Here is a 22,301-nt window from a genome sequence, read left to right as displayed (position 1 = left end):
GCTCTGCCCCTCTGAATCCTAACGCATATTGGTGGTGGGATCAGAGACGTACACGGGGGATATAAGGGGCTCGTGCCCCCTTATACCCCACGATCTAAAATTGTAGATTTGTATAGAGAACATACACACACACAGATAGAAAATCAATTTTATATATACAGATAATAGAAATATTTAAATCTGTATATACTTTTTTTTTTTTTAATAATGTGTTTTTATATTCAATGTTCATGTATTTTATATTTTTATATGCATAATAAAGCACCCGACCACGCCCAGCCCCCTCATCCGGGGCAACGGCTAAAATTGACAATGGTCGATAGAGTCTGGGCGGTGCACGGAATGAAATGAAATGAAATAATGATAACTCAGCATATAAAGACTCAACAGATGTCACTGCAAATAGTTCGTTGTCTGTAACAAATATAAGTAAACAAATCAATCTTTCACCAAGGCCTAAAATGTAGTAAAAGCTCAATACACTTCTCTAAGCTTATGTTAATGTATCAGCATATAAAGACTCACTAGATGACACTGCGAACAGTTTGTTGTCTGTAACAAATATAAGTAAACAAATCAACCTTTTCCCACAACCTAAAACGTAGTAAAAGTCCAATATATTTCTCTCAGCTAATGATGATATCATGGCATATAAAGACTCACTAAATGCCACTGCAAAGCAAATAGTTTGTTGTCAGACACAAATATAAGTAAACGAACTCAAACTGGTACCAATGCCTAAAAAAATAGTAAAAAGACCAATATTATTCTATTATGATCAGCATCATCTATGATTATGTCATAGTATTTCGCAAACTCACTAGACGTCACTGCGAGATACATATTGTCTATTACAAATACCAGTGGACAAACTTATTTCTCACCTGCTATCAATGATTAAAAAGTGGGCTGAGAATATTATTGGCTCGAGTAAAATACGTAAAATTTTTCTTCGAAATACGGGTCATTGCCAATAATCGCCAAAAAGTGATGCTAACAGTGAGCAAAGTTGCCAACTTGTACTAAAATCACAGAGAAGTCACTAATCGAGGAAAATGAAGAGCCATTTCTCAAATTGCAGTGAATTTTAAAAAAAAACATGACAAAAATATCTACTCTGTAAAATAAAATCACAAACTCGAAAAGGGGTCGTTTCTATGTAACGGAAATTAGTGACGATTTTATGTTACGGAAGTCGGTTACGATTTTTTGGGGGTCCAGTTTTCATTTAACTCCTGAACACATCGGAAACTGCTTGACCTGTAGGGTCAAGTTTTGTGCATGTACCCAGAGGTATGTGCAGAAGTAACATCACCAGTACTCCCAGTATGTTCACAGGGTCCGGGTGCCCAGGACGCAGCATTGGACAGATATCAATTGAGAGGTTTCACTTCGAGTCGAGGATGAATCTCATTGTTTTGCTTTTCATTGCGCATTGTGCTGCATTTGCTTATTGTGGTGCATTGCAAATAATGGTGCATTGCAAATAATGCGGTGCGTTGCATATTGCGGTGCATCGCGTGCTGTATTGCTTGCTGTAATGCAGCGTTATTGCGTATTGTGGTATATTGCGTACTTTGTGCTGTATTGCCGAATTGTGGTGCATCGGGTAGTATGATGCTGCATTGCATATTGTGGTGCATCGGGTAGTATGATGCTGCATTGCATATTGTGGTGCACTATATTACTGATACACACATCACTCATTGTGATGCTTTACGTTCTGTAGTGCACTGAGTGCTGTACTGCTTATTGTAATGCAGTGCTTATGCTTATTAGTAGTATAAGCATGTCATTAATTGCGTGTTATGGTGCTTTGCTTATACGATACATCGCGTATTATGCTGTATTTCGACGTTGCATTGATTATTGTGTGATGTGTGTAGTGTATTAGTGCTTTTGCTTAACGTAATGCAGTATTGCGATGCATTCCTTATCATGGTGCACTACTTATTTTGCTGCATTGCCGAGGGTGTTGTATTGCATTTTGTGCTGTATTTCTCATTGTGGTGCACTGCATATACTGGTAGTATTGTGCTTTATTGCCGATGATGGTGCTTTGCCTGTTGAAATTCACCGCATATAGTTGGGCATTACTTATTGTGTATCGCCTATAGTTGTGTATAACGTATGTATTGCTGTGCATCAAGTATTATGTTGTATTCATGATGACAGTGCATTACTTATCGAAATCAGAGTGGGAAACTGGCAATTGAACGACTATTTTGATGCACTGTAAATATTAGTCAATTGCTCATTTTTATGCATCATGTATTTCAGTGCATCACGTGCCATATTGCTTATAGTAATGCAGTGCTGTTTTTCGCGTATATTATGGGCTTCGCTTATTGCGATACATAGCGTATTGCGGTGCATTACGTTTTATGCTGTATTGTGTGGTGCACTGTAAATATTGGTGCATTGCTTATAATGTCTGATGCATCGCGTGCTGTATTGCTGGTTATAATGCAGTGCGTATTGCATTTCGTGCTGTTTCGCTTACTGTAGTACATTGCTGATTGTACTGCGTTGCGTATTGTTATGCATTATGCATTATAGTGAATCGCATGCTGTATTTCTCATTGCAATGCAATGCTTATTACGTATTGTGGTGCATTGCGTATTGGGTTGTATTGCTTATTGTGGTGAACTGCAAATAATTGTGCATCGCTGATTATAGTGCATCGCTTTTTTATCGTATTTCAGTGGTTATGGTGTATTGTGGTGCTTATTGCGATGTATAGTGATGTATTGCGTATTGAGCTGTACTGCTTATTGTGGTGTGAGTTGCGTATTGTTAGGTTGTAGTGTATCGCGTGCTTTATTGTTTATTATAATGCAGTACGTATTGCGTATTGTGGTGTATTGCGCTTTGTGGTGTATTGCGCTTTGTGCTGTATTGCGCTTTGTGCTGTATTGCGTATCGTGATGCATTGCTTATTGTTATGCATTACGTATTTAGTACGTTGTGTGCCGTATTGCTTATTACAATATCGTGCCTATTGCTTATTACGCTGGTATTACTTATTGTGGTGCACTGCAATACGGAGAATTGCTGATTGTGGTTTATGCATCAATGCATTGTGGTGTATTGCAATATGATGCATTGCTGTTTGTGATGCATTGCATTTATTATGCATTGCTGTTTGGGATGCATTGCTGTTTGGAATGCATTGCTGTTTGGGATGCATTGCTGTTTGTTATGCATTGCTGTTTGTGATGCATTGCATTTGTTATGCATTGCATTTGTTATGCATTGCATTTGTTATGCATTGCATTTGTTATGCATTGCTGTTTGTGATGCATTGCATTTGTTATGCATCACGTATTGTAGTGCATCGCGTGCTGTATTGCTCAATATGGTGCATTGCTGTTTGTGGTGCATTGCTGTTTGTGGTGCATTGCATTTGTTATGCATCACGTATTGTAGTGCATCGCGTGCTGTATTGATTAATAAAATGCAGTGGTTATTGCTATTCTGCTGTATTGCTTATTGTAGTGCACTGCAAATAGTGGTACAATGCTGGTTTTAGTGCATCGCATGCTGTATTGCTTATTATAATGCAGTCGTATCGCGTATTTTGCTGTATTGCGTATTGTGATGAATTGTTTATTGTGATGCTTCGCCGATTGCAGTGCATTGCTGATTTTGCTGGTTGCGTACTGTTTTGCATTACGTATTGTAGTGCATACGTGCAGTATTGCTTATTGTAATGCAGTGCTTATGTGCAATGCTTATTGTTGTGCTTTGCTTAATGTGAGACATCGCGTATTGTGGTGGATTGCATATCATATTGTATTGCTTATTGTGGTGCACTGCAAATAGTGGTGCATTATTGATTGTAATGCATTGCGTATTGCAGGGCATCACGTTCTGTATTGCTTATTTCAATGAGTGCTTATTGCTTATTGCAAGTAGTGGCGCATTCCGTATTGTAATGCATTGCAACGCAGTTCGTATGGGGTGGATTGCGTATTATTGTGCTTTGCTTAGTGCGATATGTTGCCTACTGTGGTGCATTATATATTGTGCTGTATTGCTTATCGTAATGCAGTGCTTATTATTATATATTGTGGTGCATTGCATATTATGGTACTTTGCCTATTGCGATACATCGCGTATTGAGCTGTATTGCGTATTGTGGTGCAATCCTTATCATGGTGCACTGCAATTTTGTGCACTTATTTTTCTGTATTGCCGATGGTGGTGTATTGCTTTATGTGCTGTATTTCTCATTGTGATGCACTGCATATAGTGGTAGTATTGTGCTTTATTGCCGATGCTGGTGCTTTGCGTGTTGAAATTCACCGCATATAGTGATACATTACTTATTGTGTATCGCCTATCGTTGGGTATAACGTATGTATTGCGGTGCATCGAGTATTACGCTGTATTTATGATGGCAGTGCTTTTCTTATCGAAATCAGAGTGAGAAACTGGCAATTGAATGAATATTTTGCAGGCTTTCGAAGTGCCTGAGGAATGCTTTGCTTGATAATTAAAGATGTGATGAGTAGTTAGGTCCATTGGAGGACATTGGAGGACAGGCATTTGGGGGGGGGGGGGTTTAGACGCCGAAGCCGTCAGATGAAATAAATATTCTTATATTCGTAGTTGTAATTATCGCAATGTAATTTCTGAGTTGGGAAGATTATTTTAATCGTTGACTTGAAAGAATGAAAGTCAAGTTGGCTTCGTTGAAATTACATGAAAAACCGGGACATTTTTGCAGAAAAGTCGGGACAGTGAGAAAAACAAAAGAAACCGGGACTGTCAGATCACTAAAGTAATAAAAGCCCAATACTCCCCTTTCAGCTTATGATAACGTCATAAAGACTCACTAGATGTCACTTTGTTGTCAGTCACAAACATGAGTAAAAAACATCGACCTTCCACTAATGCTTGGAGTGACCATACGTCCCGTATTTCCTGGAACAGAATCGGCATTTTTCTGCTTCCTTTAGGAGTCCTGACTTTTTTGCAAAAATGTCTCGGTTTTTCACGTAATTTCAACGAAGCCAACTTGACTTTTTATTCTTCAAATAAACGATTGAAATTACCTTTCCAACTCAGACATTACATTAGGATAATTACGACTACAAACGAGAAGATTCATCTGACATATATATATATATTTTTTTAATTCACTGCAATTTGAAGTGGGGCTTCATTCTCCACGTTTGAAGACTTTTCTGCGATTATGAGTTGGCGACTTTGCTTACTATCAGCATCCTTTTTGGCAATAATTGCAACGGCCCATATTTTCCCACATTTCCGAGCCCGATTTCCCGTATTTTTCTCGAGCAAATATGGTAAGCCTAGCCATACCAAACAAGTGCGCCTAATATTATTGAATTACGCAAGATTTTTATAAGTTGGAATTAATGCTTTAGGTATAGCAGATGTATCTTTTTATAACATTAAATAAATTTCACTTCCCCTAATATAATTATGTATGCAAATTAATAACTGCACAATCTTTTGCAGAGTTTGACAGCGTCTTCTGCTTGGAAAAAACTTCCCGACCCTTCAAGCGGAAGAAACTAGTCTTCCTTCTGTATTCATCATTTTCAATACAATGTAAGATATGGCAAATACATTTTGACACTTCTAATAAATTTGAATTAGGCCTGTGAAAATTTAACTATGCACATGTAAAATCAAATACAAAAATTATATTGGGACGTGGTAGCCCAGGTCGATAAGATACTCGCCTAAAGTACCAAAGGATAGTTAGAGGTGTCGCGAGTTCGATACCTGGTCCGTCCTTATCAGAAACCTTTTCTGACACAAGGGTACAACATAAACGGCGACATGACCACAGAAAAAAATGCTACCGCAGGGATTCCCCCCATCGAGGGGTTAGCGCATCAGCCTCTTGACGAGTATAAAAAACAAGCCTGCCGTTCGGAATCGGCGATAAATTGTAGGTCCCGGTTTAATTAGCCCTCGTGTACAGAAAATGACCGTGGTGCGACAAAAATGATCAATGATCACAAATTATATCAAAGGATCCTTTAATCAATATCACTTATCTAGCTGAAGCTTTTCATTAGACTTGGAGAAATCTCATTGAAAGTTTAAAATCCACTCATCAATTTCAATCTAATTGAAAAAATTATTTTTAACTTAAGTAACAAAACAATTGAACATTATTCATCTATTAAACAGCACTGATCTCTTTCGTATTATTGAAAATGAAAATTTCATCTTATTTTAAAGATCATTAGAAAACAGATTATTATTATATAAATAATTACAGTATCAGGAAATATTACCAAAATCCTAATTTTCCTCACTGCAGTGCAACATTGAACCGAGCCGCAACTAGGGAGGAAAGATCAGGCGGGTCTCCTGCCCCAGGCGCTAGACCCGAGGGGCCGCTAATTTCATCCTGAAACCTCTCCTTCAACAAGGGGGCGTCAAAATGTGCGCTTGTCCCGGGTGACCAAGCATCTAGTTGCGGCCCTGAAGGCCCAAGCGAAAAAACAAAACAAAAGTTTTCCAGCAGTTGCATGCTCTAATCTCGATTTCTCAACTTAGAATAAATGAATGCAAAAGACGAGAAAAATTCTTTTGAGTCCAGCAGAACATGGAGTGCTTAAAAGCATTTCGACATATCTACAAAGTTCATCAGGTACGTCGCTGCCACGGTTAGGAAATTTTCGCAATTGCATAAAAAGATCGAAGATTTAATGAAGCAACTATAACTCATTTTTGTATGGGTTTGCTCTGTATTTCAATGTATCAGCTACAGAGAAATTGCAAATATAATGCTGATTCTTGTCACGAATGAATGGGGCTTTTTACAAAATGCTGATTTGATGTCTTATTTCTAAGTCATAAAATTAAGATATGAAAAGAGGCCACTATTCCCTTAATAAAACCTAGAAACATTCGCGGAGTTCTTGTTTCTCAACGTGTTTGCTGCTCACAATGACCATAAGTTTACGAGATCGCGCTTTCTTGGTCAAATTGTTTTACCAAAACAACAATTCCGCAGTAACTGCTCTACGGAAATATCGGATTCGGAAAGGTCCAATAAAAGTTAAAAACTTTCGGAGTATGATAATGAAATCTGAAACCACGGGATCGTCGTCCTGGAAGAGGAAGAAAAGCCGCTTCTATAGACGCAGTACAGGAGGTTCAGAACTGCCGAATTTGGGAACCAGAAAATCCGCACCCTATCTTAAAGGTTCCGTTGCATTCACCAAAAAGTGACGGCATTTTGTAGATTTACTGCATCATTTATATATTCTCGGTCTCTACTTCTACGAGGAGTTACGTTCTACGACTCCAGTGACATGTTCGATCACCGGGAAGCGATATGCATTGCTGTTACAGAACGAAATTGTTCCGGCTCTGCAAGCACGTCACTGCCTAGCAGATACAATCTTTATACAAGACGGAGCTCCTACACACATTGCAGTGTGCGTTAAGAATGTTCTTAAAACACATTTTATAGAACATGTCATCTGCCGGCACTTCCCTAATCTATGGCCTCCGGGCCCTTGATCCATGCGATTTTTGGCTTTGGGGAGAATTTGAAACGTCTGGTAAGTTGTGACAATCAAAGAACTTTACCTGACCTTAAAGGCAGCATTTCATGCCGTGTGCTGAAAATTTCCCCGCACACACTTCGGTCAGTTGTGGAACATGCCATCTTGCGATTTCACATGGTATATCAAAATATTGGTCATCTTGTAGAACATGTTTTGTTGCAATAACAATTGCAAAAATGTTTAACAATTGTTAAAATTGTAAGATTGCCTGAATGTGTTTCTTAATAAAACGCCATCTGGTGGTGACATGTGAGACTAACTTTTCCCCCTGAAATAAACTCCCATCCACTTCTGAAGTTCTTTTTAGTTCTACAATTTTCTGATGACTGGTTTCGCCTGTGGGCTACTTTAAAATAGGGTCTTTTAATTAAGGATGCCTGTGCTCAGGGCCGTCTCAAGAGTATCATGGGCCCCCAAGCCAAGTGGTTTTTCGGAAGCCCTACCTGGTAAATCCTAGAAAATTTCAACCGGATCTCATTTTTGTGAGGGCCCCTCTTCTCTTGAGGTGCCCGGGTGAGCCCATGCATTAAGACGGCACTGCCTGTACTTTAACTAAAAATTAATTAGTGCACATTCTTATTTTCTTCCAGTTTCTTCTATTGTTGAGTTTCTTCCATTAACAAGTAAAAAATCAGCGTTGGGTTTCTTACTTGTTAATTAGTTTTCAAATCGAAGTATGATGATACTGTTTGTCTTGTGATGCCCATCGATGCAAAGGGTAGGGCATATTACGCTTAAAAAAATAAGAAATGAAATAATATCTTATCAACTATATAACAGGTAATATCTTTATTACAAACTATAAATCATTACACTTTGAAAATTATGATTGAAAAAAAAGGAATATATTTTTCCTCCATTTCGAATAAAAGACCGATTAAATGTCATATGCATGCATTTGAATAAGCAAAAGAAAAGAACAAAGTTACCAGACCTGCTGTCTATGCAATAAAAATATAACTCAAAATTTACCCGAAACACAATCGCAAGAGATATTTACACCTGCGAAAAAGTTATATATATTTTTTTTACGAATTTTTCACACCAGTTCGTTATTTACAAAGAAAAAAATCATTTTGTTCACGTAGAATTATTGATTCCAAGTATCGTCATACAAAGAAATTTGTCCTTTCACACACATACCTTAATTTACAATAGATAACTTTAGACACCATTTATATAATCCTCACACATTTTTTTTTTTTCTTTCTTCTGCTCATTGCACATAGGAATAAGATTTGTTATCTCGAAAGTTATATATAAATACATATGTATATATATTACACTTTATTACATTTTTTTTTACCTCTCTCTGGTATAACGAGAATATACTGAAATTCCATGATTATAAAAAAAATTCAGAATCTGCACACAAATATAAAGCTTAGTAAATTTATGCTGTTGCAAACGAAAGCTCAAATAACCGAGAGGAACATCAATTATAAAAGCAGCCAAACCAATGGTGTGTTGTTCTCTCGTATAGTACATTTGCTTCGCACCATTTCACAAATGCACTTTTTTTCAATATCACAAAATATCTTCCCACTAAGAAAAACTAACCATAATTAATGCAAAATCTTGCATTAACCAAAACATTGGGTCGCTGGACCCACAATATGCATTTTTCCCCACCACCATCCAGCTCTGTCACACAGACAGTGAGCTGGATAAATGGTAATCATCTTGTGAAATGTACGAAACGGCCCAGGACTTGCAACAGCAGAAATCTGAATCAAATTTGTCAACACAGAACAAGTTGCAGTGGAATTGATCGTTTGAGGAGAGTTTTGTTTCATCTGAGGTTATAGTAGTTGTTTTTCTCCTTAGAAAGTCTGCTTCTCGATTTCCATATTTTCTCGTACTATTTTCATGGTTTTCAATACAAATTCATCTCATTATCATACTTTCTCTTTTAAAATTATTACCATGGGTTATCTTTGTTCATATACAAATGATTTAGCACCATGCTTGTATTACAGAATCCTGTTAAACTCGCTTAAAGTCACTCACCAAAAATCAACTTCAGATTTTTTATTCTTATTTGCTCACATCAATTAAATCGCATACAAGACAATACAAGCAAGCTACAGATTGGTCACATCCCCCAAAGAAAATTATACAGAAAACTATGACGTATGTCTCAGAATAATCTCGGAAAGAATTTCATGAAAAGTGAAGTAAACACTATTATATAAATTTGAACTGCAGAACATATACAACCAGCAGAGGGCTTGTTGAAGAATAATACAAAATATTCTGCTTGGGTGGGGGGGGGGTGGTCACATTGATAATAAATCTAAATATCGCAATGCCCTATACAGCCGGAGGAAAAGACAAGTAATAAAATTGCAGTGAAGTATATATTAAACTATTTTGCCCCTGGTTTTTTTTATGGGATGGTTTTCATTATCACCATTTAATATATCCAGCACAGATTGTGTGATTAAAAAGTACTGTTATATCGTCACTCTTACATTGATCAGTCATCAGCAGTGCACACAAAAACAATAGATGCCTGACTCTCATAATAATAGTGATAGTGCGAACTCGCCATCTTAAACCATAGTTACAATACAACAAGTGATACAAAATGTTCTTTTAACCAGATTTGTCGTTCAAGCACGTGTGAATTTTATTTCCATAGTTCAAGTCGACAGATAAGAGATTAAGGCTTTCAAAAAATAATTTTGAACGAATTAAAAATCTATATCCTTGCAATATGGTCACTCAAATGCCTTTTGGTCAGTAAAAGAGTTAACCCCTTCACGTGCACGCTTTTTGCAACAAATTTGTATAATCTCTATTACAAGTAGCGTGATAACTCTGGTAGCCTTGTTCGCACATTAAAAGAGGAAGGAGGGAGAGAAAGAAATAGAAGTAAGAAAAACAGTAAAGTAAACCTACACAGTAGATTACTCTTCCACCCTCCCCTACGTGTTCTGTGTGTGGGGGAAAAATCACTAAACAGAAGTACAGAAAGCACAAGAAAGAGAAAAAGAAACAATTTCTTTTCATAGAGTTACAATAAAACTTTGGAACGAGCAGAAAAGAGGTGAAAAAAAAATAGACAGCTGGAATGAATTTATTCTACTGGCATTTGAACGAGATATTTCACCCATGATCGTAAAGGGGTTAAAACAAATATAATTAACATCAAACTGACGGAATGATCTGTTTTGTTCCTTTCATATTTTATTATAATTGAATCAGTGAGAAAAAGAACAGTGCTAGTCAAAAATTCTCAAAATTCCAGGTAATCAAGTTTTAAATTTGAAAACAGGTGTCGTTCTTTTATTAGTTCAAATTTAAAACATGCCTGGAACCAATGAAAAAAGGCCGGTATAGTACTGCTCTTACACTAAATGTTTAGATCTGCATTTATCAAACCAATTCATATAAAAATAATGCAGGATTTAGACTTGTACTGCTCTTCTTGTTACCGATTCAATTTAATTCCTTTATTTATATATTTCTTGACACATATTTTTTGGATGATGTGAAGCTGAAATATCGCTAAACAGTCTTCAAATCTGGAATCTTGGTTCACACGTAGAAAATTGGGGGAAAGAAACGAATTAATTTGAGTGTTATTCGTTATGGACCAATGCCTTTCTTTTATTTCTTGTGTGTCCAGGGAACCTGTCGAGTAAATTTTTTTCTTATTACAGTATTTTCAATCCAAAAGAAGGTAAAAACAGTTACTGAAATTTTTTCGAACCTCACCCTACGGCAGTGGTTCTCAAAATTTCGTCACCCACGACTCCCTCGCCTATGTCATGGTTTGTCCGTGGCTCCCCAGTATAGTTTATAACATACAATATAACCATTAATATTTTCACTCATAAAAGAATCACATCAAAACATAAATAGGCACACAAATCAAAATCTCCAGCTCGCCACGACACGCCTGACAAAGGTTGGTGATACACACTTTGAGAAACACTGCTCTATGAATACAGAAAAAATGGAAATTTACATACAATATTTTTAAATTCACTAAGGTCAGATAGCTTGTTTTTGAAGAAAAAAAAGTTCAATTTTGCATCTCTGGCAACATGTAACACCTCATTCACACTCACTCGGTTTATTTATTTTACTTATTTTTTGCACGCAAAATATTTCCAAGATTTTTGTGGCGGGGGGAGATGGATAGGCAAGTGTTCAAACCCATACAAACTAGAAAACATGGAGATATCATTAAAAAATAGCACATAGAAACTTTCAGTCTCATTCCTAACTGCATATAAACACCAGAATACACTGGCATTTAATAAGACAAGTGCACTCACAATTTCCATACACATATTGCAAAGATAAATACTGTGATCAAGAAAAAATATTCTCGTAATGTAGAAAAATCAAAATTATTTGGGGGGGGGGGGAACTAGAAGAAACACAAAACTATGATCCAATATATGCATAAATCAAAATAAAATGATTGCAGTTCTCTCGATCAAATCCTTGACACCAAATTTGTGATGATTGAAATTATTGCTGCAGTGCAAAACTCGAGACAAAATTCATGAAAATAAATACTTTATAACCAGCAACCAACACAATTTTGAATTGTGCAACAGTAGCCCCTTGATAAAATGGAAAAAAAAAGAGGAAAAACTAGAAAGAGATCATATGTTCAGTCCATGTGGAACGTTCAAAGTGACCCCCCCACAGAAACTTAATACAGATTTTTTTTCCCTTCTTAATCTACATTACGGTCACTTCAATGTTTAAAAAATGAAAATCTAATTCATTTCACGAATGCAGCATAGATGCCCCAAACAGCTTCGTTAACATTCGGTTTCATCGCCTCAGCCTCTATGTCCAAATCCAAGAGCTCTCTGACTCTTTTCATGGCTATTTCGTAATCGTCATCGGATAACGGGGCAAAGGCATTCTCGAGAACATCAGAAGAATGCGCTAGAATGATTAGGGATAGTATTCTTTTATCCATGCGGTGCGGGTCGTTCACCCACTTGCTAAGAACAGCATCTTGGACTTTTTTGATCAGTTTGGCTTTTGCCGAGTTGTCTGTTAGAGGATGCGTCGTCATGTCGAAGAGTAGGAAATTCTGTTTCTCAGTCGTACACACCCCTTTCTCCACGAGGTTTTTTGCCAATCTCTCCCTCACATTTCGGAGCTGGTAGCGCAACTTGAGAGGATTCCAAGTTTCTCCTGAAATATAAAGGAAACAAAAGATCAGCATCCAAGAAACTGAATAAAAAAATATGTACATTCTTACGTGAAAGCTATGTTATGTGTTCATTTTTATACAAAGCTATCATGAAATAGAGCAAAGCCTTTCAAACTTTTCTTTCTCATCAACTCCCCGCCCTCAGAAAAACAAATGCTAGAAAATAGCCAGATACAAGAAGACTGAAAGACCCAAGCTGCCTGGTCTCCCTCATAGGATGCTACTCAAAAAATTTCAAAATCCAGAAGACTGAGGAAAAAAATTCAGTTTTTAGTTCTATACCCTCATACAATCACAAGAATATTTGATAATGCTATGTATGAGAAGATAAATGAGATCTTTATTAAAAACTTGACCATTTATCATGTATGTATAACAAGGAAAGACATCCAGACACAAGAACGATGAACCAAACTAAAAATGCAGTTGCACACAGGACTGGAAGTATAGTACGATGGGGAAGAAGCAGAGACAAAGGACGCAACTGTCCTGGGCAGCAAACTTTAGGGAGCTGCAAATTTTTAGAGATAGAACAAAAACATAGCTATAAAATCTAACTTTACGATGGCAAGAGTGACAAAATAATGTTTACCCCACACACACAAAACGAAAATCTTAGTTACACAGCCACAGTAGCACTGTGAAGAAGCGCGAAAGAGGGTGCACCCCTTTTTGAGGGTATGTGAAAGTAGCGCACTGGAACTATAAAATATTTTGCAGTCACTATGCTGGAGTAGCGAGGAAACTAGCACACCAAGTCAGCAGTCAACAGCTCCTGTAGGTTTTCTAGTCTTCTTTATTCCAAGCTAATAGGAATATATTCCAATTTCCCCCTTTTTTGAGAGGTGAAATAGAAATATGTTGGGTCTTGTTGATGCTGAGTCTTCCAGCAACAACAATATCCTAGTATAAGGCGGACCTCAGTGTACATTGTCAGTGTAGTAGCAATGCTCGCATTGAAACAAAGCAAGAAAAATGACGCCATGAAGGTCAAATTTCAGTATTGTGATCACTGTAAACTCAAAGCATGTATGAGCAGAAGACACTGTGGCAAACCTAAAGATGTGTTACGATGAAAGTACCCACGATGCTCGACTTTGTATTCAGGATGTGTAGCTAACTCCTTGAACTACAAATTACTCTCAAACCATTAATCCTAGAGGCATACTTCCAATTAGAAAGGGTATCCAAATAACATATAGCCCTCAGATGCATCATTCATATTGGAAGTGGGTTGTATAGCTATTAAAATAAAATAAAAATAACTTTTTAGACAAACACCCTGTGCTTAAAACCCAATTAGAAAGTTGTTACCCTGTCTTGCCTGAAGCCAACAAAAGAAATTCCACATTTCTAAGTGCAATATTCCCTGAGATATTTGAAAAAATGGAGGAACACTGCAAAAACTGCATAAACAACGAAAAATCATTGAAAAAGCATAGTTTGTTGTTTTTTTCAAATTTTCGCCATTTTTTTAATTTAAATATCTCAGCGAATCCTGCACTTGGAAATTTGGAATTTCCTTTGTTGGCCTAAGGAGCAGAGTCACCCTTAGGGGGGTGTGCAACAGGTGCGGTCGCATCAGGCTCCAAGCTTAGTGAGGGACCTGCATTTGTGGTGAATTATTGGAAGCTTCCAACAATTCTTAAATTATTTTACGCATTAATTCTGAATTTTCGTGAATTGCGGAATTCTGGAAATATTTATTTCATCGTGGTTCTGAATTTTCATTGGTGCTGGAATTATTTGTATGTCCTTCAATAATTTTTAATTCATCAATTCTAAAATTTTCATTAGTTTCGGGGATTGTATTTCTCTCATTAGTTTCAAATTACCTCCTTGGTACTAAATTTTCAGCAAATTTTTTTTTTGTACTAAAATACATTTAATTGTTTTTAAAATATTTAGTAATAATATTTATCAGCATTCCCATATATGCTAAAATAATAGTTGCTCATGCCCCCACAAAATATACATAAAATTAGGGAAAGGGGGTCCTCAACACCTTTTGTGCTCCAAAAATTTTTAGACACACCTGGCGCTGCGTTTGATAAGGGCAGCCCTGCTCAGGAGAGACAGAGTAATAACTTCCTAATTGGGTTTTTGAGCACAGGGTGTTCAGATAAAAAGTGAATTTTTTTTTATAATAACTGTACAACCACTTGCATGGCGCAACTGAGGTCCAAGTATTATTTGAATACTTTTTCTAATTGGAAGTATGCCTCTAGGATCAATGGTTCGCCAATAATTTGTGGTTCGAGGAATTAGCTATGCAACCAGTATGTATGATTTCCATTACATTGCCCTCATTTTAGAATTAGACCTGAAAGTATGGTTTGGTGATTTTTTTAATACTGTTCAAAAATGCAAAGAAATGTTTCAAAAATTATCATGTTGAAAAATGTATAAGAAATATTCAATTAAAAACTAATTGGATGATAATAATTGATAGATTAACAGATGAATCGGTACATTTAAAGAAAACAAAATATTTTGTTGAATTATGAGGATTATAAAGAAAATAGTGGCAACACTATTGCACAAATACCTATACCAATATCAGTTACATACCTACCCTCCCTCAGAGCAAATGAACTTCACCTTACCATTACACATGTCCACACACAATGACAACGACAACAATTATTGGAAGCAAGTGGTCTAATGTAGTACGGTCACAATATGTTCAAAACAGAAAGCAGCAGAGGTGGATCTTAATTTAATCTGTGAGGAGGTTGCTTAGCTTTCCAATATCACCAAGGACTCAAAGAGATTTGTAGGTCTCTCTCATCCACTTTACCTTACAGAACTGGAGCACAAAATGGGTTTGAACTGCAGTTGACAAGCCTTCAACAAAAACCACTCGATATGGAAAAACAACTGCTTGAAGAATGTCTACAACTATTCTCCAAAGTAGAATATGCTGAAAACTGCAACATATGTTGCAGAATAATCAATGCTGCTGCAGAACAATCTCAAAGAATTTTAAGAAAAGAATAGAAAGCACTATTATGGGAATGTTTACTACTACTACTTAACCGAACATGCACCTTGTACACATTCCTCTACGGAATTAGTAACGAATCGGCACATGCTGGAATGTGTGTTCTGAGTGTATGCTCAGCCATCACATATTTATGTTGTCGAGTTGCGCTTGTTTCGTGTTCATGCTGGCATCTGTCTTCCATTTTTTGAAGAGAAGATGAAAATGCTTGAATTTTCATGTTTTGTCACTATAGTGTTGTAGGCCTGCCTGCTCTCTGCAGAGAGACTTTAAAATGGGGAATGTTTACTGCAGAACATTTCCAGCCAGCCGAAGGCTCGTTGCCGAATGATGCAAAAAAAATCTGCTTTGGGGAAACTGGGAGTCACAATGTGGGTTTTCCCATCTTAGATCACAGCTAAAAAACTCATCATAAGACAAAACTCATTCTAAAGGTAGAAGTCACAAGCACTGAGAGCATGGGGAATGATAGAGCACTTCTCCAATCCCAGCGATTGTCAAAAAAATCAACTTTTGCAGCTCCTCCTTCTGCAGAGGCTTTAAGCCATCCTGCTATGATTAGATGCCTGGCAAGATTTTTTTGCAGTCCTCGATGACACTGTACAGCAGCACAACCTCTTACGCATCCAGCTTTTAATCCTCTTTCTGTATGGAAATGTTGTAACCATACTATGTCAGACCTCTAGTCTATTATCATTTCTTCTTGTCATCACATAGTGGGGAGAAAACACTGATTCCCTTTTGAGGCAAAGTAGGTAAGTAACTATCATATGGTGTAGCAGCATTGCCTCGCTCTACTGTTTAACATTTCTACAACAGTGTTGCCACTGTTCTTTACAGCCCTTGTATTGATTAACAACATGTATTGCAATTTTCCTACTCCTTGAAGTTTTTCCTACCATCCTGAAAAGAAAAAAATTTGTTAGATGAAACAAAACTAATTTAGATTAATATTTGGCTCTGGTACTTCCCATATTCACAATATCAACAGCTATTGACACCACATATATAATAGGGTTGGAAGGGGGGGGGGGGGTACGTATACACTCATGAAACTACCAGAATTAAAAAATAATTTGTGTTAGTACCAAGCTCACACAGATAAGCTACATTTAGAAGAGAAACGTAATTACCACTCAAATAATCTATCCAGCTTTGAAGATTTTCAGGAGGACTTGTTTCCTTGATATGCTTCAGCGCTTCATCCAGAAGTACATCCCCGGTAGGCGAGTCATTTTTCATGAGAACCTTTCGCATCAGCAAACTCCTGCGTCTCATTCCTGCCTTTTCAAGTTCAATACGTCCTCTGAGTGCCAGCTCTATCAGGATACATCCTCTCAATCCTGACGATATACAGTCATTCCAAAATGATGTGTATCCCTAATGGGTTGATGAAATCAACATTAATAAAATTAGTCTTTTATTCATCTGCTCTTGAATAAGAAAACTAAATAAATAGTGATACAAGCCAATGCGACAAACTTACAAGAGAAGGGAAAAAACAGAAAAAATGCATAGCTGCCAACTTGGAAGAACGAGAATAAAGCCGGGATTACACTATAAAAGTTTGATAAAAATTCTTTTATAAAACTTAAAATATGCTACACAATAAGATCATTGGTTGAATTTTCTAGAATGTATTATTGATGGCATTTTTCAAGTTTTATAAAAGTACTTTTATCAAACTTTTATAGTGTAATTCCAACCTTAGGGAGGTTTGCAAGTGGATCCAAGTCTCTGTACAAACATAAATAGAAAAGGGATTTCTGAAAAAAACAATAACTCATAACCAGATCATAGGCCCACGGCTGTCTCAATAAAGAGATTTTAGCAGGTGGTCCAAGAAGACCTGGGCCATACTGGAACAGGGTTTAAGCTACGGTCGTATTTTTCGCAAAATGCGAAAGAAAATCGTAGAATGCAAAAAAAGTAGTAGCCACTTTCGCAAAAATGCGTACAGGAGGTAGGCAACGTGTAGACATCCAACCATCAATCATTACATTAGGGGTCATTCAAGTATTACGTCAGCATCGGGGGGGGGGGGGGTTTGAAGGTTGCTTACGTCATCAACCACTCTTTGTCACAAAACCTAGAATAGGCCTATGTATTTAACTGCTTTGTTATGCAAACTGTTGTTTCACCTATGCACAAAATGTATAACATAATTTTGAATGATGAATGTTGGTTACTGTTCAAGACCATGGAGTATATAGTAGTTCCAGGCAAGAGAATATTGGCTTTCAAGCACATAAGAACGCAAGGTGCAAACACTGAGCAAAATTATGAACAGTTTTCGATTTTAAACGGTGAATTATCCATATTTCATGAAAAGTAGTTTTAAAAAATCAAATTTTTACATTTATTTATCAAAATTAACAAATTTCACATTTATCGGGTCATTAATTTTTCAAATTTTGCATTTCATAAATACAAAATTTACGTATGCCTAGGCATTAGCAATACCTGATTGACAATTTTACTTAACTTTGGCAATGACTAGGCGATTTTTTTTTTTTTTTTGGCAATATTAACAACTGACAATTTTATTTGTGTACCTTTAAAATTTTTTTGGGCAATGATTGATGATTTTCCATATCTTACATAAGCAATGGTAAATATGGGAAGTATTTCCCATCATTAAGACTGTATTCGTGCCTTTTATAAATACAGCCTATTTATAAAGGCATATTTTTAGGTTTTTATGGCATATTTTTAGGTTTTTATGGCATATTTTTAGGTTTTTATGGCATATTTTTAGGTTTTTATGGCATATTTTTAGGTTTTTACGGCATATTTCAAGTTTTTTATGGCACATTTCAAGTTTTTTATGGCATAAATGCATTTTTTTACCGAGCAAATTCTGTCGGTTTCTAGCTCATAAAAATCCTAGTCAGAGTTCTAGCAATATCTAAATGATTACATTATCCGTGATTTTAATAAGCCTCATCTACTGTATAATAGATCACAGCTAGAACAGCATCTGTCCTGCTTGGAGGCAACTTGAGTTCTGGTTTTCTTCGAATTTAGTCAAATTCTTGATTAGGAAGGAGGATAGTCAAAAGAAAAAAAACCTCATCCAAAAAATGTAAAATGAGGACAAGGGAGGGGGGGGGAAAGGGAGAAATTTAAAAATATATACAAGTATGCTTAAAATGACATTAAAAATGAGGACATGATTGGATATGGATAAATTAGAATCACTTGTAACCCTAGCTAAGCATCTAGAGGGGAAAATTTACATAAATGCATCATTTTCCAAAATTTTGGGTGTGTTGCGTCCAATAGTGTCACAGTGACATCATTGAGTCTAGATGTATTGCCGTTGGTATTCTTAATTTGGAAGTGATGCCTAGCTAGGTTAGCTCATCTGTCTACGATCTCGAACAAAAGTTCTCCCAATGGTAGATAAACCATTTGGTGGACTAGTTTGTAGCACATCTTCAGCAATTCTACGCCCATTCCAGAGAGTGTAAACCCAGAAATTCAAGTCTCTTGCACTAAGACTAGCTCCCACTTATGTCAACTATTCATTTGGTAAAGGACCTCTGTGGCTTTTTCAGGAGCTTTATGTCTTAAATATTGTAAGGGCTCCATACTTGTGAACAGAACTCCACAACCAGCGAACATACATATGGGGAGCATATCATAATGTATGAGATAATCCCTAAAGCATAATATGCTAAAATCTTCTACCTGCATCACAGAACAATTCAGAAGAATTTTAAGAAAAATGTAGCACTATCATGGGAATTTTTACTGCAGAACATTTTGAGTCTCAGCCAAAGGCTCGTTGCAGAACAATGCAAAATATTCTGCTTTGGAGGAGATACTTAACCCCGGCCTGGCAAATTGTCATACAGGGTTTCCCTGAAGGGTTTAATTTCTTTGGAAATAAAATCATATGGCAACGTATGAGCATCACATTTACAATATGTTGTGCATAACATGTATGAAATTCTATTAACTTTGTAAACTATGCAATGATAATGTTCAGTATAAGCCAGGATGCAGTTCATCGCAATGCATGTATATAATTGCTGCACCATTTCATTGACTAGGTCAGAGGTCAACTTTTTTTCTAGTCGCAAGCAGTGCCTGTACCCAACATCAAAAGAGCATCATTACGGCATGTTTGACATACAAATGCATGAAATTGGGTTGATTTCAGTCCTTAAATATAATTTGTACAAGGTGTTTAATTGCAACGTTGACCAATGCTTGCAAGCACGGACACTAGCTTTGAGCACTCTGGATGCTCGCAAGAAATGGGTTGAAGATGCCCCTGGCCTATAGCTGATAATATTCAGGATCGGTCCGTCAGCCAAAATGCATTGATCTGCTTTTTGATATTGAAATAGGAAGTTTATACTGACAACTCTACTGTAAAGTTTGTTGGCTTGAAATTTTAGATGAAATTTTCACCGATGCATAACATGCAGTGATATCATTGATGCGCTACAATGTGCCAAATACTCAAAATTCGGGAAAAGGCCGTATAAAATTGTAATTTAGGAATCCCACCATACACTTTTTACATGTCAAGGACCCAAGGTCCTCAGTTCCAGGGACCCAGAAGTTCAAGTTACCTAGAATCAAGTGACATCACTGTGTACCATAACTTAGATCCTTATAAACCTTTCCTATTTTCCTTATCTTTCTCTTAGGTTCCTATAATCTTTCTTTCTTTTTTTCATCATTGCTGCAGTGCCCTGCAACATCAACAATTCAATCAGTGATGTAATAATTAAAGACCTATACTATTGGAAATTGGACCAAACACTTCAATGAGACTTTCATCATCATGGATCCCGAGTGCTAGGCTGCTAAATTAAAGGGTTTGTTGGAGCTATCTTGCAAAACAACAACCAAATTAGAGATACAAAGAAATAAATAAATAGTCTCCAATCTGAACCTACAAGGATGAAGTAATTCAAAGAGACTCAGGTGGTCAAACAACAAGGACTACCTCTACCGCATACGATATGAATACAATGATTTATGTGCTTTTAATAATAGATATTTACCTCTTTATCTTTGAGGCCGAGCAGTAGGACTTCTTCCATGAGAGTCAAGCGCGTCTCTTTCGAATCGACGTCCTCTTCTTCTTCGTTATTTGAATCGACATGTCGATTATCTTTCTCGGTCGCCTCTTTCGCCTTATCGACATTTTGAGCGACGGCCGCATTTTTTCTCAACACGAGTCCCTCTGGTCTATTCATAGCGGATGCCCGACACCGAGACTCACCATTTAAAGAAGAGTGGAAACAACGATAAGTCTCTTGGTTCAAATCAAACACCGATAATATGTTTACTACCAATACAAAAACAACGATCATCCATTATGGCCGAGCAGGGAACAACACAATTATGTACGATATAAAAATAATAATAATAAAGCGAAACGGAAGTGGAATTCCTACACAGTGACGTATCGCCATCTGCTTCCGGAATTCAAAAGGCTCCACTGGCAAATTACGTCAGTAAAAAAAATTGATGAATGAATCAAAAGTTAGAATAAACTGCAATAACTATAATCAATGTGTTTATTTAAATTTTTTGCTCTGATTGAAAAATTTACTAGTGTTCAAAATTTAGAGAATCGACAAAAATCCAATAAAATCCGCCTTTCGAGTAGTTAGTTGATTTGAACGAATCAAAATAGGTTTCAGTTTTAATATTGTTATGTTTTGAATAAGAGTTCTAACGTGATTGAACAGTGATTTTAGATAGTTACGTCACTATTATGACATATTAGCATGGTATTGACCATATTTTCCAGAGGAAAAAATATAGGATGTTGTGATCAAAGAAAATTTTCATCAATTGTCACCAGTAAAGCCGGGTTTCCCTAGGAATAGGTTTGTTGCGCAGAGTGAACCGAATTAGACTATTTCGCGCCGACAGAAACGTGTTACATAATCACGCTACGCGTTTGTGTTTTCCTAGCGAGGCGCATCAGATCAGGGCGGCTATATAAAGTATATGGCTTTGGCATCAGCTACTCTGTCGTCTGCATGATCCGGTTTGAAGGGAAGGGAAAGAAAACACACAAGAGTGAAGAGAATATCGGCAAAACCACGGCGCATTTGACTCCTCCAGAAACAGTCGGCCAATCACGCCCGACGTAAAGCTCTGTCGTCAGGCGTATTGCGTCTGTAGGAAAACAGTCATGCTGCTTTTCTTACTGGTGAGTGGACGGCGTGTCGCGCTGGGTGAATCACGTTGCGCGCGGCACAGGAAACCTGCTCCTAGGAAAACCCGGCTAAAAGTTACGAAAAGTGCTTAAAAGTTGCCAACAATATGAATCACAATGATTTGAAATGTATTTTACGAATAAAACTTTTGAAACTTGCGATGGACTGGTTGAAAAAAAAATCGAATAAAAGGGGCAAAAATCTAATTTCATCAGTTTTAAAATTTACTTTAAAAATTGAAGCTCACAAGAAAATTGACATTTGAAATATCTCGTAAGCTTCAACTTTTCAAAGAAATTATTTACGAGAATCCAAGTTTGGTTCTGGTCGCCTGTGGAGAGATGCAAAC

General features: G+C 36.8%; 1 protein-coding gene across 1 annotated transcript; it reads right to left on the bottom strand.

Moving 5' to 3' along the window:
- Positions 1 to 8,337: 8,337 nt before the first annotated feature.
- On the bottom strand, positions 8,338 to 21,153 carry sau (Golgi phosphoprotein 3 homolog sauron). The gene is made up of 3 exons (XM_089247582.1): positions 20,783 to 21,153; positions 16,892 to 17,138; positions 8,338 to 12,735 (listed from the first exon to the last, which is right to left on the bottom strand). Exons 1-3 carry the CDS (start codon positions 21,092 to 21,094, stop codon positions 12,311 to 12,313), a joined length of 984 nt encoding a protein of 327 aa, XP_089103708.1. The 5' UTR covers positions 21,095 to 21,153; the 3' UTR covers positions 8,338 to 12,310.
- Between the last annotated feature and the right edge of the window lie 1,148 nt (positions 21,154 to 22,301).

Source organism: Pholcus phalangioides, unplaced genomic scaffold (assembly GCF_987345545.1).
Source record: "Pholcus phalangioides strain wild (caught in Gottingen) unplaced genomic scaffold, Ppha-v1.0 ptg000018l_1, whole genome shotgun sequence".
Classification (NCBI taxonomy): Eukaryota; Metazoa; Arthropoda; class Arachnida; order Araneae; family Pholcidae; genus Pholcus; species Pholcus phalangioides.
The sequence above is the reverse complement of the archived record's forward strand: the minus strand, read 5'-3'. Positions and strand labels throughout refer to the sequence as shown.